Consider the following 18,286-nt stretch of genomic DNA (forward strand, 5'->3'; position numbering starts at 1 on the left):
TATGCAGAAGAAAAATGCTGCTTTTAACTGTCTTAATTTAAATGAAACAAGCACAGAAAGTTTCCTTACCTTGTCAATTTTTTTAAACTTTCCCTTTATTTTTTAGTAATTTACATTTAACACAGTACTGTACCGTACTGTACAGTACTTGCTTTTTTTCTTTTTGTCTTTGCTGCCTGATTGTGTACTTCCAGTTCCAAATGAGGTGAGTGGTTGACCGCTCAGTTCGTAACTCTGGTGTTCGTAACTCTGAGGTTCTACTGTACGAAAGAAAGTAAGGATTAGCTATTTAATTGTCCTAGTTGTTTGTAATTAATCTGTAATTAATCTTAGTCAGTGGGGGCTATTATAAAATCATTAAGCTTTTGTCACTTTTTTGAATAATTGTTTACTAATTGTATTATCGTGGCACCTGGGGCCCCAGATGTGGGTTGGGGCCCCACCATACATTCATTAAATACCTTCATTAAATATTTGGTGTGTTTTCCTAATGATTTTTTGTTCCGTAAATGTCTCTGTACTTCTTTTATGTCCTACAGAGGGAATGTCCTTCTTGAACTTGACTGCATTCAAATTCCTCTTGAAGATCTACTTCTACTTTCAGAGTGGTAGCCGTGTTAGTCTGTATCAGCAAAAAAAAATATGAGGAGTACTTGTAGCACCTTAGAGACTAACAAATTTATTTGAGCATAAGCTTTCATGGGTTAAAACCCACTTCATCGGATGCATGCAATGGAGAATACAGTAGGAAGACACACACACACACACACACACACACACACACACACACACACACACACACACACACACACACACACACACACACACACACACACACCCCATTAAAAAATGGGTGTTGCCATACAAAGTATAACGAGAGTAATCAGTTAAGGTGAGCTATTATCAGCAGGAGAAAAAAAAAAGTTTTGTAGCCTGGGGACACATCAGCCACACTATCAGAGGTTCGTTCACCTGCACATCTACCAATGTGATGTATGCCATCATGTGCCAGCAGTGCCCCTCTGCCATGTACGTTGGCCAAACCGGACAGTCTCTACGTAAAAGAATAAATGGACACAAATCAGATGTCAAGAATTATAACATTCAAAAACCAGTCTGAGAACACTTCAATCTTCGTGGTCACTCGATTACAGACCTAAAAGTCGCAATACTACAACAAAAAAACTTCAAAAACAGACTCCAACGAGAAACTGCTGAATTAGAATTAATTTTCAAACTGGACACCATTAAATTAGTCTTGAATAAAGACTGGGAGTGGCTGGGTCATTACACAAAGTAAAACTATTTCCCCATGCTACAAAAGTTTTTTTTTTTTTTTTTTTTTCCTCCTGATAGTAGCTCACCTTAACTGATTACTCTCGTTCTACTTGTATGGCAGCACCCATTTTTTCATGTTCTCTGTGTCTGTCTGTCTATCTGTCCATCTGTCTCTTCCTACTGTATTTTCCACTGCATGCATCCAATGAAGTGGGTTTTAGCCCACAAAAACTTATGCTCAAATAACTTTGTTAGTCTCTAAGGTGCCACAAGTACTCCTCGTTCTTTTTACTTCTACTTTGACACTTGCCAGAAACTAGCTGCCAATAATGAGAAGAGTGTTACTGAGAATAGTCTGTGTATTTTTGGTAACTGGATTATAAATACTTTTTACTATCCAGGTGAGGCCTATCAACATCTGGCATCTTATCTGTATATTGTACTCCTTCCCCTGCCTTGTGCCTGTTTGTTAGGGTATTTGATTATGAATTCTTAGGGAAAGAACTGAGCCTTTTTTTCTGATTGGAACATGTCTAGTATGCTGTGGGTGTTTCCAGAAATTAATGCTGAGTCGTAATAAATCTTTAGATGTATAATTAAGGATTAGATTTTCATATGGAATTTGGAAATAGCGGGTTGGTTTTTTTTTTTCAATAACACAATTTTTCAAACAATTTTGTAATATTTTGTTTTTAAGGCAATGATGCTCAGTCTGTAAGCAGGCAGTACTCTTTGAAAATAACTAAACTGGAACATGAAGGTGAGCAGGCCAAGATGGAATTAGCTGAAACACAAAAGCAGTGTCAGGAGCTGGAGAACAAGGAGCTGAGAGACGTTGCAGAGAAAGCCAAGTTACAAAAAGAGTTTCGGAAGAAAATGGATGCAGCTAAATTAAAAGTGCAGGTAGTTTTTGATTGTTGTCGTTAGGAGTTATGAATTACTGCTCTATCCCATAGAACACTCAGGGCCTAATCATCTGCTCTGTTACACAAGTTTTATGCCAATATGACTCCATTGAAGTCAGTGTAATTACAGTAGATAATCAGGCCCTCGATGTACCAATAGTTGGTACTTGCATGTATCTAACAATATCCTTATGTGAGAAGAGTATTTTCTTACTAGAAAGGTGGATTAAAAAGAGATTATTGGATAGCATGGATGTGCTCACATACCATGGTGTTTGGCAGTAGGTAAGAATTTAGGGAGAAAGTTTGCAAATCAATATAAAGCAATCTGCTTTGTAGCACAAGTCTTCTATCAAAATACCACACTAAATCCTAAATCTGTGCAAATATCAGTGGACTTGTTTACTGGTATTTGTCCTAAGATGTGTTTTTTGTTTCTTTAAGTGTTCATGCTATTAGACTGAAATATGCCATGTGAATTCAGGTCTTACAGAAGAAGCAGCAGGACACTAAGAAGTTGGCATCATTATCCACCCAAAATGAGAAACGGGCTACAGAACTTGAGCAGACTGTGAATCATATGAGGCATCAGCAGGCCCAGCTACAGAAAAGACTGCGAGAGGAGAGTGAAAAAAAGAAAGTTCTTGAGGCAGAGATTGCAAGGGACCAACAGCAAATCAAAGTAAGAGGCTTTCTTTTCTGTATAATGGATAAGCATATAGTACAATTTCACCCCATTACTTTCTCATAGATCATGATGCATAACTGTAAGGCTTCCCATAAATACAAGGAATGCTGTTCAAGGTAGGAAAAATGAAGAAAATGCATAAAAAAATCTTTTCACCTACAATTTTTACAAATTACTTTCTTCTTCTTCTTCTTCATGCTTTTTTATTTTACTGTCCACCTCCTATCATTACAATATAGCTTCCATTAGTGGAATGAAAATCTTGTATACCTACATGGGCTCCTTCAGAAAAAAAACTAAATTTGATGACAATAGACTCAACGAGGCTAGGAAAATAGTTTTATCTTTCTTACTTACAGGAACTTCAGTTAAAGACAGAGCAACAGCAGAAAATTCTCAAACTTAAAAATGAAGAGATTGCTGTTTTTAAAAAGAAGAAAAACTTGGCAGAAACTTCACAGCAGTTACAGGTAGCTAATTTATTCCAAATTTGGTGGGCCTTGAGAAGCAAGGGGAGGGGAGAGAAAACCCATCATCCCCCACCCCACCTCTTGACTAGCCTTGTGTGGGAGGAGGGAAGATTCTGTTTGCTGATTGGCAGAATTGTACTCAAATCAATTGTTAGATGCCCTTCTTTCCTTGAAGCAGAGATAAATTGGCCACCAAAGGTAAAGAGAAAGGTAATCCTCCAGCAGGGAGCAGGAATAACTTCTGCCTGCCTGCCCTCGCTCTCAGTGATGGTTTTAGTTTGGCTTTATTATGGTACAATGAACTTAGTTTCTGGTTGGCACAGGGGGTACAAGGTTTCTGCTGTACTTCCTTACAGGCTCTGGATTGCAGCTGATTGTCGCTCAGAGTTGTAAAAGTCTTTTGCCAGCAGCTGGAAGGGGTATTTTACCCTTTCCTCTTGTCATCCACTAGGTGAGGCTAGCTGGTGGGTTGGAGGGTGATGAATTGGGTTTTTTCCCCCAAATGTGGACAGTTTCAAGGTTCTCTTCATAGAGCTTCTGTTACCTGTGGCAACTTTAGTGTAGCAACCTCTGTGACAATGCCATCTAGATTATTCCAAGCCTGAACGAAGGACCAAGAGTGAATGGGCAACCGAGTGCAGTGGGTAGTAGGATGGGGTGTAGAAAGCCTTTAGACTGAGAACAAATTAGAGGCACCATTGTCTGTCTGTGTCCAGCTCTTCATGAGGGAAGTGCTGGTTCAGGGCTGGTTGCCTATGGTCAATATACTCTTCAATCTCTGTAGTATTGGCTGCTCCAGCATTAGCAGTGTTGGGAGCTAATATAGCCAACTTTTTGGCTCCAGATGTTATTTTCAGTACTTTGTTGATGTTATGAACTGCCCTTCCTCCAGTGCAATTCAGTTAGGTTCAAGAGAGACTAGGTGGATTTTAATCATTTGTTGAAAACTACAATAGAATCCAAATATGTGATCCTGAGCTATAGTACAGAAAATAAAGAATCTCACTCCCTGCTGGTGGTCTGGCGAGGCATATCGGTTGCGGGCAGATGAACTTTCTTCTCTGTTCAGAATCTGTCACCTCGCCACCACGTGGATTAGCTGTAACACTCCCCCATATATCTTAAGTTATGCATGTGCCTTGTGATGGCCACAAGCAGGGCTTAAATTCAGCCAGAGCTGTCCGGAGTGGAGCTCCAGTAAATATTTTCAAACCTGCAGAGCTGAAGCCCTGAGCCCTGGTGCGTTCCCTGGTGCTGAAACCCTGAATTCTGGCGCCTCCCCATGGGGTTGAAGCCTTGAGCCCTGGTGCTGAGACCCCCCCACTCCACAGCTGAAGCCTTGAGCACTGCCACCACAGAGGGCAGAAGCTCCTAGCCCCGCCATAGGGCAGAAGCCCTGAGCACCACCGCCCAGCCCAGCAGCTGACACGCAGATCCCAGAATCCTCCCCTATTCCTGCTGGGTTCTGGAGTTTTTATGTGTGTTGGGGGTGACACTGGGGGCTCCAGGAAATAATGTATGACACTTTAATAGGCAGCAGGTTTAAAACAAGCAAAAAATGAAGTATTTCTTCACACAGTGAACCTGTGGAACTCTTTGCCAGAGGATGTTGTGAAGGGCAAGACTGTAACAAGGTTAAAAAAAGAACTAGATAAATTCATGAAGGATAGGTCCATCAATGGCTATTAGCCAGAATGGACAGGGATAGTATCCTCAGCCTCTGTTTGCCAGAAGCTGGGAATGGGCGACCGGGAATGAATCACTTGAAGCACCTGGCATTGGCCCCTGTCGGAAAACAGGATACTGGGCTAGATGGACATTTGGTCTGAGCCAGTATGGTCGTTCTTGTGTTCTTATGCCACATATACAGCATGTCCAGACATGCCCAATCATGGTTCCCTCTATTGTCGGAAAATGTGAAATACGTGCTAAGAAGATAAACATGAAAATAAGAAGGACAAAGGTGCCTCACCCTGGGGACACAGGAGCGTCTAAGGGGTGGCCTGTATGGGAGCTCTCCAGTCTCCTAACATTGATTAAACCAGTTCAAAACAAGCCTTCAGTAGGACTTCACTTGGGCATAATATCCAAGCTAGCAGACCTTGATGTAGGACCAGTGCACTAGTTTTCTGACTTCAGTTGTTAATGTAGCTTTTAACTTCTCATTTTCTTTTCAATTGCTGTTTTGACAAGTAAATAGTCTTGATGAAATGTAATGTAACACCCTGTACCTGAGCTATAGAAGTGTTCTTAGGAAAATAACATGTATTTCAGCAAGGGCTGTTTTATACAAACATGTGCATCGCAGACTTTGCAATGTAATACTGCTGTGGTTTTCCAAATTTCTCCAACTAAATAACTTCTTCATTATCTTGAGTTCCAAATCAAGATTCTGTTGTAGAGTTACTGTTGTTAACACTAAGAATGTCAATTTTGGATTAAGTTATAGAAATCTGAAATTGATAGAATTATTATTCTAGATGAGACAATACTGTACTTAAAGAATGCTGTGCAAAGGATGTACTTCTGAGCCCAGACTAATACTATATATCTTGCTATTATTTTTTAAAATATAGAAACAGGAAGAGCAAAGGAAATGGTTAGATGAAGAACTAGAGAAGGTTCTGCATCAACGTCAAGAATTAGCAGAACTGGAAGAAGACTTAAAGAAAAGAGAAGATATCATAAACAAGAAAGAAGCGTTGTTACAAGAGAAAAGCCATTTGGAAATCAAGAAACTAAGATCTAGCCAGGTGCTCTATACAATACTGTGTAACTATTATTACAGTACCATTGTTTGAGAGTCCAAATAAAACCTATTAGAAAGAGAAGCAGCAGTATGGGTCTCATGTAATCCGATTTCTATCCCTATTACTGTCACTGTAATCTCAAGCAAGCCAATCTGTTTTTCTGTACCTCAGTTTCTCTGACTTTTTAAATTGGGGATAATCTAGAACAAAGATATTTCTTCACCTTCTGTAAAACACTTTTTTGAGTTCTGGAGACAAATTCCATTATGTAAGTGTAAAGTCTTATACTTTTGTAAAATTTGGTTGATCCCTTTGCAATTTGAAAACAAAATATATTTTTGGCTATTTGGCTTTAAAAGCAAAAATGAACAGAAATTTAAACACAGATTTTTTTAATAGGAGGTGTCTTTATAACGGGTAGTGACTAAATTATGATTTAACTTTTTGTATATAGAAAGCTGAAATTTAGTGTTTTATAGTTAGTAATAAATATTTATATTATGATAGAGCCCAAATAGCATTGGGGCCCCATTGTGCTAGGTGCTCTACAAACATGGAAAGGAGACAGTCCCTACCCTGAAGGGCTTGCAATCTAAACTATGTACAGTTTGGTTAATTATGGGTAGCGTTTTTGTATCATTTGTGGATTTGGGGTTTTTTTAGGCCTTAAACAAAGATAGCTTGAAATTATCTACCCGCCTGAGTATGCTGGACAAGGAATTGTGTGATAAAAGTGTGCAGCTCCAGACCAGTGCCAGTGAAGAGAAGAGACAGATTTTGGAAGAAGTTCAGGTTCTTCAGAAAGAAAGGGACCAGCTGCTCAGAAGAAGAAATAGTGTGGATGAGAAACTTAAAGATGGTAGAGTGTTGTCCCCTGAAGTAAGTAAAAATAGCTATTAGTTACTATTTTATAATATAACACACTAATCATGATCTAAACATGTTTCCAAATATCAGATAACTAGAATTGAGAAATTTGAACTGTTTTTGTTAAAATATTAACATTTTAAATAGGAAATTCAAAGGAATTAAAGTAAGTACAACAGTAGTGGCCTGGTTTGCTAGATGAGAAATTTTAGGTTTGGAGGTCTGTTCCAGCTGGTGTCCTGACAACTCTCCCTTGTTCTTTTATCTATGGCATACTGTTTTTCTTCCTTGAACCCCGAGTGCTTCTCCTTTCCAGATAGCCATCACAATTCTGTCTTCAAACTGAAATAGGATTTTCAAACCTGCATGATTTAAATGTTTAGTTAAATCAGTGTAACTTTCTTGTGTAGATTAGGCCTTAGAGACAGTTGTCTAATAGCTGCCGCTGAAACTGACATCAGTACTGTTCTGGATTGGCCAGCAGGAAACACTTTTATGCAACAAGTTCCTTTCCTCTTAAGGGAATTAAAAATACATCAGCTTCATGACACAGTGGTCTGACATCTGTCATGTGAAGCAAGAGACAAAACTGCCTTCAAACTTATGTGTCTCACTGCAGGACACAGCCAATTAAAACTTCTGAGACACGTAGGCACATTCTGCTTCCTTTCCCACCATCCACACACGAAAAAAACAAAACTAATAAAAAGCATTGTTCTGTCTTTTTTTCAGAGTAGCAGCCGTGTTAGTCTGTATTCGCAAAAAGAAAAGGAGTACTTGTGGCACCTTAGAGACTAACAAATTTATTAGAGCATAAGCTTTCGTGAGCTACATCCGATGAAGTGAGCTGTAGCTCACGAAAGCTTATGCTCTAATAAATTTGTTAGTCTCTAAGGTGCCACAAGTACTCCTTTTCTTTCTGTCTTTTTGTGTTTCATTTGCATTTTCCTTCTCCTGGCATAGCTTCATCTTCACTATGCTAAAAAGATACACATTTGCAGATTGACCCTCGATTTCAGGATCCTAATAAAGTAGCTACTAAGTTCCTTTCTACTTAAAACAGGAAATTAAAAGTAGAAAATTATAGCTCCCATGATTTTCTATTAAGAGGATGTATATAATGTGTACACAGAGTTATACATATTTATAGTGACTACTACTGTAAATGTACTTTCTATTAAGAAGATCAAGATCTTTTAAAGTTATTTTTTTATGCGCTGCTTTCTTGGAATACCCACACATACCAGTTTTCCAAATAACCGTATAATTAAAAATTCATACTGTTCAGAAAAATTTCAGTGGATGATTATCAGTTTTTCGCAGCTGGTTCTTATTATGTTCGGACATTGCTTGAGGTGATTTATCCATTAATAAGGGCTCCACTTGACTTTTCACTGGGTTTTGTGAGAAGGAAATCTCACCTGAAATATCCCCAAATTTCCATTGTGACAATAAGGTGTGTTGCTAAGGATATTCCCAGACTCCAGCACAGTGTGAGGTAGAAATCTTGCCAATCAGCATAATTAACTTAAATTAAAGTGAAGTAAGTCCCACTTACAGGGTATAGATTATTTCATGAGTCCTCCACTCAGTAATGTACTGTATTTAACCCACAATGAAAAAGGTCATTTATTTTTTTAAAATATTTTCCTCAATTTGTAGTATCTTACTGCATTTTCTCTCAGAACAGTCAGTCTATATAATAAAATAAATTAACATATTAACATTAGGGTATCCTGACTCTTGCATAGCTTTTTAATTGAAATGGAGAGTGGCACCTCATTTCTGCTTTTATTTGTAGGAAGAACATGCCCTTTTCCAACTGGAAGAAGGGATTGAAGCTTTGGAGGCCGCCATTGACTACAAGAATGAAAATATTCAGAATCGCCAGCACTCACTTAGAGGCTCATCTCAAATCCTTACACAGAGCGAGGCCAATGTAATGGGAAAACTAGTTTCCCTGTCTGCTACTGAGCTTAGAGCTATTCTCTTCAGATACTTCAACAAGGTGAGTTTTGACTGATGAATAATATTAAACTAAATTTTATTTTTCACTTGTGTCGCAGGTAATAAAATGAAACAGTTCAATTTCTTAGGACTAGCCCTCTCCCCGAAAAAAGAAAACTTCATTTTAAAAGTTGTGTTTTCAGTGACGATTGCTGAAGTTAGGCTCTGTCTCCCCTGTATTGAGCCAGATACTGTGCAGTGTTTCTCACTTCTGTAAATAGTATTGAACTTTTACATGTCAGGTTTGTCAAGCTCCTTTCAGATGTTGCCAGCCTACATAGTGTTTACTTTCAGATGTGGAGGTAAGGGTTCCCACCCTTCCCCAATGTGGTCCTGATCCTTCTAGCAGCAAGAAAGTAGATGATTTAGGTGTTGCAGCACTGGGGGTTGCAGTGCCTCACTTCTTTTAGGTGCCCTGGCACATAATGGAATTCACAACCACAAGTTGGGCATCCAAGCTCCCTATACAGTGCATGGGCAGAGTTAGGTGCCTAGAAAATGGAAATCACAAAAGCATGCACACTGAGTTGGGAACAGACTAAACAAGCCAGTGCTAAGGAGAGGGGTGTGGCCTAAACCCAACTCCTGAAAGAGACCATAGGTACCTATCTCTACTCACAGTTGTGAGAGAAGTTCAGTTCACCCCTCTGCCTAATGTGCAGTAGGGATTTGAGTCTCCCACCTCCCAGGAGAGTTCCCTAACCACTGGGCTATAGAATATTCTGGGATGGGGCTCTCTCACTCTCCTATTGAAGTTGTTCTACTGTGCATAAATATTTAAATATTCATTGGGCCAGAGAGAGAGAGTAAGATTGACTCTTTAATGACTGTTTGTTTTTTCCATTATTTTGTCTGGGATTGATGTCAGACTAACTGGCTGATAGCTATCCTGGTCATCCCAGTTGACATTTTGAATACTGGCTCAACATTAGCACTCTTCCAGTCTTTTAGAATTAACCTGGTATTGCAAGATTTATTAAAAATTAACATCAGTGGGCCAGAGACCTTCTCAACCAACTCTGTTAAGGCTTTGGGCTGCAAATTATCTGAGTTACTGATTTTTAAATGTTTATCCCTAAATGTTGTCAAACAACCTTCAGTTACTAATGGACTTGAGAATACTTAATCATCCTCATTTGAGATGAGTGCATCCTGCATCTTACAAAATACAGAACAGAAATATTTATTGAACACTTCTCTTTTCTTTATCATTATTAACAATTTTACTATCTCCAGCTAGTAATGAGTCTATATCATTGCTATGATTTCTTTTGTTTTTAATATACTTAAAACACTTTTTATTGTCCTTGGCCCTACCAGCAATGGATTCTTCCATGATATCTTTAGCCTCGATATCAATTTTCTGCACTTCATAACTCCTAATTTATATCAGTTGCTATGCTATGTATTTCCCATTTTTTTTCCTGTTTTGTTATTTACAGCTTTTTATTTCTAATTATTTCCTTCACTTTTGCCACTGAATCAGGATTTTATTTTAGCAAATATTGTTCTATTAAACTCTCTTGGCCACCTAATAAACTCTTCTTAGAAAATTCCCAATTTTCATTCACTTTTTTCTAAATTTTTCCTCCCAATCAATTTTGCTCATAATTTTCCTCAGCTTTGGGAAATCAGCCCTTTTTTGAGGCTGTTTGTACATATGGAATATAATCAGGTCCCTAGGCAACCACCAACTTCCTGTCCAGTAATTAATTCGTCTTTATTAGTCATGAAGTCCAAAACGGTTACTTCATGTTGGCAGCAATTCCTTTTATGTTAGAAAATTTATAATATTTAGAAACTCCATGAGATTTATTACTGGCTGCATGACACCTCCAGCATACATCTCCTAAATTGAAGTTCCCCATAAGAACACAATTTTTCTTTCCATACATTAGACAGGTGTCCACGAAATAACTTATCCTGTTCTCTGGTTGATTTGATTTTATGGCAAGACACCTGGATACTGCAGCATGTCGGTGTGACACTGCAAATTCTGTGGCAGTTCACTTTTTAATTTAAATGTTTTAAAATGAATTAAATATGACAATTAATGCAGTTATTACATTTAGGACTTGTATTTATTTTGATATTGCATTCAATTTATTTTCTGCTGGCTCTGTGTTTTCAGTTTACAGTATACTACAGATTTTTTTTATTGACAACATATAACTGCATCACAAGTTTTCATGAAACAAGCTGGAGGTTTTGGCAACTCAGTAGGTGACAACTGGGGCTTTTGCTACCTGAGGTGTGGGAGGCAGTTTGAGATTACGAGATAAGTACATTAGCTAGATATTTACTTTTTGTTAAGATTAATAGCAGTGAAATGTGTAATCAGGTTGACATTTAAATTGTTGTTTTTAAGTTTCAGAGTAAACAATCCATTGAACTGGATAGACAGGTCACACCTCACAGAGCTATTGTTACAGGCATTTACAAAATGAGGAAGACAACACAACATTAATTTACACTTGGTTCATATTGTTAAGGTTCTTCATAACCATATGGGCTAGACACATAATTTAAAAAAAAAAAAAAAAGTGCAATTCTGCAGCAATTTTCATGGTTGTGGAATCCACCAGGAACAGGGAGGAGCCTTCTCTATAGTAAGCCTTTCATACTCTTGCTGTGGATGTGCAGTCTACTCTAGACCATTCTTTTTCCAGTCAATGTGTGTGTGGCTTATAAAGGCTTATTCCCCATGGGTTAATGAATATTATATGCATCAAGCTATTACTTTCCAGTAAGTACAATAAAATATTTTATTTTAAAAAAAGTACATTCCTTCAAGATTTTTTCCTTTTTATTCAAAAAGGGAATTATTTGTTAGTCAAAATAAGTATATTTCTTTATTAGGTTGTTAGCCTACGTGAGGCAGAACGTAAATTACAGCTGCAGACTGAAGAGCTGGAAATGAGAGTCATAGAACAGGAAAACGTAATACGTGAACTGGAATCGGCACTCGAACACCTCACGCTACAGTGTGACAGGCGAATGACCCTCCAGCAGAAAGAACATGAACAAAAGATACAGTTAATATTGCATCATTTCAAAGGTATTTGCTTCTTAGGGTCTCTATTGGCAAACTATTTATTCACTATAAAAAAAAAAAATACTGCTTTTCAGTTGAAACTTCGTACATTTGTAGCCACAACATACAGTTGTATTATTAATAAGCCCTGGTCTAGACCACAAAACTTATGTCGGTATAACGACGTTGTTCAGGGGTGTGGATTTTCCATACCCCGGAGCAACACAATTATACTGACCTAACTCCTCGTGCAGATAGCACTATGTCAACAGAAGGACTTCTCCAGTCAACATAGCTACCACCGCTCAGGGAGGTGGAGTACCTGTGACGACGGGAAAAGCTCTCCCATCAGTGTAGGCAGTGTCTTTACTAAGTGCTACAGCCGCACTGGTGTACCTGCGCCATTGCACCTCTGTAAATGTAGACAAGCCCTAATTCTATTGCATGATACAGTGCTGGGGCACAGTCACAATATAAGTTCTGGTATGAAAGGAAAACTCAGTTTTTAAAGTTTTTACACTAAACACAGGAAATGGAATGACCTTTTTAAAAACTGGAACTTGTTGATGTAAGTGAGAATTAAAGACCATATTTTACATGTGTTACTCTCACAATTACTCCCTAAAAAGTCAGTGGTCAGAAGTAGGTGCTGATTTTTGGGTACACAGCTTGAGACACCTTGGTTTTTCTTTTTTTTTTTTTTTGTCTTACCAGACATATCTCATATCAACAATTCTTGATTTCAGTTACATTTGTAAATAGTCAAGTCCCAGGTGTCTCCTGTTGGACACCCAGAATCAGTGGTCACTTGTGCAGAACTACTTGTGTGAGTAAAGTGAGCAGATCTTGGGACAAAATCTTCAAACTATGGAGATGGGCTTTGAGTCCAATCTTTTAAGATGCTAAGTGTTTCCTCGATGGGTACCTTCAACTCCCAGAAGACACTTGGATTCTCCCATTTTCTGGTGCTCTGCAGGGGAATCCTGTTAAGAAGTAAAATTATAACTTTTACAATGCTAATTCTAAACTTTTTGGAAACCAGCAGTGGGCTGTAGGATGTAGTCTGTAATTTCATATTCTGCATTATTATTTGCATCTGTAAAAATGAAAAACATTTTGAAGCTAAAATTAATGTTGTCATCTTAGAACAAGATGGTGAAAATATTGGAGAAACCCTTAAACTGTATGAAGCTAAAGTCGAACAATTGGAAAAAGACTTGTTCTTCTATAAGAAAACCAGCAGAGAACTAAAGAAGAAACTGAAGGAGCTGGTGGGAGAGTCATTTTATCAGCTGGTGGCACCAACTAAATGTATGTGTTGTGTAATCACAATAGAAACAATATACAACTTTTAATAGTAACATTTCAAAAATAGTTAATGCAGAGAGTCTCAAGCTTTGAACTTTTTACATTTGAGCAGACTTGAGCAAAGCAGTTTTTCTTCAGTTTAATTTTTAATGGTGATATCTGTCCAGGAAGATTTATTGCTTCCGTTGCTTTCAAGTGAAAGAAGTCCTTTGTTTCTAGTCTCAACAGTCTGCAATATGTTGTACCTTTTTAAAATTGCATCTGATTATTATCTTGCTTTTCTGGATTCTAACATTTCAGTATTCACTGTGTCAAATAGAGTTAAAAACAAAGGATTTTTATTAACTGAAAGCTTTCAAATGGTACTGTAGTTGACCCCACTGCAGGATGTCACTGTAAACTTTCAGGTACACCAGTCCCTTTTTTAGATATGTGGGAGCATGGGATGCATACCACTGACTGTGAGGCAAGCACTGTAGCTGCTTCAAGTATTATGCTACACAGATATTACTTACCTCTTGGTGTGTTCCCATTGAATATTCAGAGACTTCTAGTAAGTAAAAAAGGAATCTTTACTGGGTCTAGTAGAAAGGATGTAGATACTCTAGGTATTGTGAATTAGACAAATATAATAAAAAGATAAACACATTAGTTCCTAACTCGGCTCTAGAGTACAGCCTAGGAGAGGGGGAACCAAAGGCAACTGTACAGTGGAGGAGCTTTTCAGGCCTATTACCTAGGGTGCCCTTTCTAGTCCATCCTACCATTAAAGGGCAATTAAGTGTATTGGCCTGTGTATCCCACTGACCAGTGTTCAGTCCTATAGCATGCGTAGTTGGGGACCCTCTTGATGTTTTCTTTTTGTAATCCTGTTTAAGTGGTTGCCGGCTTCATGTCTTCTGGTTACAGGCTACTCCCCCTGACCATCCCTCCAGAGAACCAGATCACTGATTCTGGCCTGCTGCTCACTGGTCCTCTGTTTCTCCCTGAGCTCGATCAGTTCTGCTTCCAAAATGTCACCTTTTCTGGGCCATTCTGGGTAATATAGTGCCTCCTTTTGGCTGTATGCTGATCTGGGTCCCTGTCTCCCCACTCATCCCTTAAGTGTCTTATGGACGAGGTGGTGTAATGAGCCAACAAGTTCATTACACTATAGAACATGAATCACAAACTCTGGTACTACAGGAGATCTGATTCTAATTGAATGTGGGAAAGACTACAATAGAGAATTTTAATTGTTAGGTAAGCACGTTTTTCAGGACAAGTGAATTTCTCCAAAAACTAGTCCTGGCCATTTAATCAAAGAAAAATGTATGAATTCTGGAACAATCTAATTTTTCTAAATATATTTTTGATGGGAATGATACAAAATCCAATAGTGGTTCAGTTTTCTTATAATATTACCATTAAACATCTCATCTTGTCTTTCGTTTATTCTTGGATTTGTTGTTGTATGTGTTCATGCAACAGAATAAAATCTATTTTTTCTGCTGATTTAAATTTATTGGCCAGACTTTCAAAAAAGTCTAAGAAATGAGCATGCACATTAAAATTGAACTTGCAGAATTGTGCATTTGATTGCATAACTACAGGAGTAATTTTAGGTGCTGCTTTTGAAAGCTTGACCCATTATGCATCAGCCCATTAGGTCAGGCGCACTTGCAAGTTAAAATAGGTAGAGATAGGTATAAATGCCTGGACCCAGGGGTTCTCAAACTGTGGATCGGGACCCCAAGGCTGGTGTTGGCCCTGGGCCACAGCAAGTCTGAAGCCCCAGGCCCACCACCGAGGGATAAGGTTACATGCCCACCGGCCAGGTCAGAACTCTTTGGGCTTCAGCTTTGTCCCCCACCCCCGGGGCAGTGGAGCTCGGGCGGGCTCGGTCTTTAGTCCCCTGTCCTGGGGTCGTGTAGTAATTTTTGTTGTCAGAAGGGGGTCACGATGCAATGAAGTTTGAGAATTGCTGGCCTAGGTGGATGGAAGTAACAGCTAGTTACCTTCTGTCATTATACGTGAGATGTTTGTTTAGCAGACTGACAAAAATGCCACCAATATTGTGCAAAAGCTTGTCTCTCTTGCCAACAAAAGTTGGTCCAACAAAACATATTACTGTACCCACCTTGTCTCTAATATCCTGGGACTGAAACAGCTACAACTACAATGCATACACCACTGTTGAATCGTTATTATTGGGGACAGCTTTCACATTTAATCTTGTTAATGCCCTAAGACTATATTTCCTAGTTAATGTTCTATAAAACAATGTTTCCTTGACTGGGAGGATTCTCATATGAATTGTATCCTAACATTTGCTTCCCGGAAAACTTCCTTTTAGATAATGATGCTGCTAACAGGATACTGAGCCAAGAAGCAGGAATTTCTTCAGAAGAATTCAAATTGACATCCAAACCTGAAAGTAACAAACTATCAGGAAAATTAAGAGAGACAGACAGCCCAGCAAATGGTTTAAGGTGGTGGCAGAATTCATACAGGCTTGAAGAAGATGTTTCAGAGCTAGTACACAATAGAGGGTGTTTATCAAGTAGTACTGAAGACCAACCAGGACCAGATGAAGTACTCCCTTCAAAATCTCATCCTCAACTATTCTCTCATTCTCAGACAAAAGAGATCATAACACAGCTTCAAGGAGTAACTCCAGTAAAACTGTCTCGCCGAGAATTACGGCATATTCCTGCGTCCGAACTCTCACTGAGGCGTTCCAGCCTTGGAGTTGGTATCAATTCTGTTGCTGCAGATTCCATTGAAATGTCCAGAAAATCTAATGATTTCAAGATATAGTTATTCTTTGACACATTTTTAGCAGCGCATGCTATTGGAATTACTATATTACATTTCCTTTATTCATGCACTAGTAAACTAGCAGCCACATTGTTCTGTAACTTGATATTCAGAGCACCAGAGATAGTATGTGTCTCTTGCGCTTATGCAATTTCAAAGAATCTGAGACACTTTCTTATTGGCATGACCACAAACAGGCACATGATTAAAAACCTTTTTATTCCTGAGAGGGGGGGAAAAAAAAAACTTTTGAAAAATGCACCAGAACATTTAGAGTGATTAGAAAAACCAAGGAGTAAAAAGTTAACATTAGTGAAGATTGAAGACTATTGAAGTGTACAAGAATATTCTGAGACTAAGGTAATTTCACTTTCATGGTTTAAAAACACATTAAGGTCCCTGGTAATTTGCAAAATACATAGTTTAAAAGCTTGGCTACTGGACCTTCACCTAGTGATTGGCAGTGACTAAATTCCCATCACTCATACTACATATCTTATGTAGCATATGCTTGATATCAGAATCAGGATCTAAAACTAAGTTCGTTCCTCAAAAGGCGCATATGTAAATATTCCAAATTTTTATTTTTTCCTCAGTATTTAATTATTTACTCTTATGTAAGAGTTATATTGCATGAGCCAAACATGCCTTAAAAACTGTTAAGTCTTTTTTCTTTACATGTTTATATAAACTTTTTTAAGCTCTGTGCAAAACAAGTATTATGCCTTATTTGTGAAATTGATGCAATTACTTATTTCACTTTACTTTTTGTGTTGTTTGTGGGCTTTTTCTTTCTTTTTTTAAACATTCAACGTATGTAGATTTGAAGTGTGATGTTTGTGTACTACTGAAATGGTAAAATATCGGACCAAAAATTCAGCATCTTAAGGTAATCTAGCAGTACAGTGTAATGCATTGTTATTAGTAATAAGGGTTCACAACTTTTAATTTAGAAGGAAATGTGAATCATACTTTTAAAATCCAAATGTACTTCAGAGCAGACAGTACACAGATCCATTGGTTTACAACTTTGTTTAGTTCTGGATAATAAGTCGAATAGTGTTTTTTGTAAGACAGCAGTTATCATTCACAAGAAGCTAGTTAGCTGAGCTGACTTGAAGGAAGAGGCCAAGATTTTTGAATTTGAGTGCTATAGGTTAGGCACCTACATTCAGATTTAGGCTCCTAAGTAAAAGTGACCTGATTTTCAAAGGTGATTAGCACCTCTGAGCTCAGCACTTTTGAAAACCAGGCCATTTTTATGTAGGGATATAACTTTAAGCACCATATTTGAAAAGTTTATTCTGAATTATTTGCTGCACTTAGCAACAGCAAATCCTTCCAGTCTGAACTGAGATTATTTGCTGATATACTAGGATTGAAGCCTCCAGTACACAGCCACTGAGAGAGAGAGAATTTCATTTTCCCATCCTTCAGGCCATTAAAGGCCTGTCTACAGAGCAAATTTTACCATGCCAGGAGATCATGTTGTAACATGATAGTGCTCTGACTGTCTTATAACACAATTGTTGGTCTTTTCTGTATAGATTGCACAAAACTGTATTTTAACCATATTGATGAACCATTTTGCAGCCCTGTAAAGGTCTATATAATTGTATCCTTGAAAACTGGACTTATTACGTATTGTTCTGTAGAATTGTGATATAAGGGAATTGGAGGTTTCTGGGGTTTTTTTAAAATTGGTTGGTGGTTTTGGTTAGGAGTTTTTACTGTGCTGTAAGTCTAAATAATGGAGGCTTTGTCATGTTAAATTTTATATAAATATATTTAATATTAATATCTTAATACATGTATGCTAAAGCAATACATGGAAATACAGTAGATGTATTAAAAAGCTTAATTTCAGTTTTCTACATCACCGTACCAGCTGTATGAGAAACAACTGTTAAAGACGTATACTGAGCCTTTATCATATACCTCAAACTATCTTGTCTGTTAACCTGCATTTAAATAGATCTGGGTTGATTTTGCTTTGTATTTTACACATAATAAAACAACCAAAAACGTGTCCATATGGGCTCAAAAAACAGACTAAAATGTAGGCTAGAATGATTCAGTCACTACTAAGTGTAACTGGATGCTCTGTGAATTTCTGTAGGATTGGGTGGGAGGTTTATTTACTTATCTAAGCATAATGGGCATTTACTTAAATGCTCTTT

General features: G+C 38.0%; 1 protein-coding gene across 12 annotated transcripts in view; it reads left to right on the plus strand.

The window, feature by feature from the left end:
- Positions 1 to 16,815, plus strand: part of KIF27 (kinesin family member 27) — a 39,316-nt gene extending 22,501 nt beyond the window's left edge. For 10 of the 12 annotated variants that reach the window (XM_043515119.1, XM_038403277.2, XM_043515118.1 and 7 more), the window contains exons 11-19: positions 1,976 to 2,181; positions 2,668 to 2,865; positions 3,231 to 3,341; positions 5,918 to 6,094; positions 6,755 to 6,970; positions 8,760 to 8,966; positions 11,825 to 12,023; positions 13,146 to 13,310; positions 15,643 to 16,815. In XM_043515119.1, coding sequence (XP_043371054.1) covers positions 1,976 to 2,181; positions 2,668 to 2,865; positions 3,231 to 3,341; positions 5,918 to 6,094; positions 6,755 to 6,970; positions 8,760 to 8,966; positions 11,825 to 12,023; positions 13,146 to 13,310; positions 15,643 to 16,106 — 1,943 coding nt within the window. In that variant the 3' untranslated portion in view covers positions 16,107 to 16,815. Of the gene's footprint in view, positions 1 to 1,975; positions 2,182 to 2,667; positions 2,866 to 3,230; positions 3,342 to 5,917; positions 6,095 to 6,754; positions 6,971 to 8,759; positions 8,967 to 11,824; positions 12,024 to 12,713; positions 12,835 to 13,145; positions 13,311 to 15,642 lie in introns of those variants that run through there. The other 2 variants (XR_006281627.1, XR_006281626.1) reach the window with 2 other exon arrangements.
- Positions 16,816 to 18,286: the final 1,471 nt, after the last annotated feature.

This window comes from Dermochelys coriacea, chromosome 5 (assembly GCF_009764565.3).
Source record: "Dermochelys coriacea isolate rDerCor1 chromosome 5, rDerCor1.pri.v4, whole genome shotgun sequence".
NCBI classification, from domain to species: Eukaryota; Metazoa; Chordata; order Testudines; family Dermochelyidae; genus Dermochelys; species Dermochelys coriacea.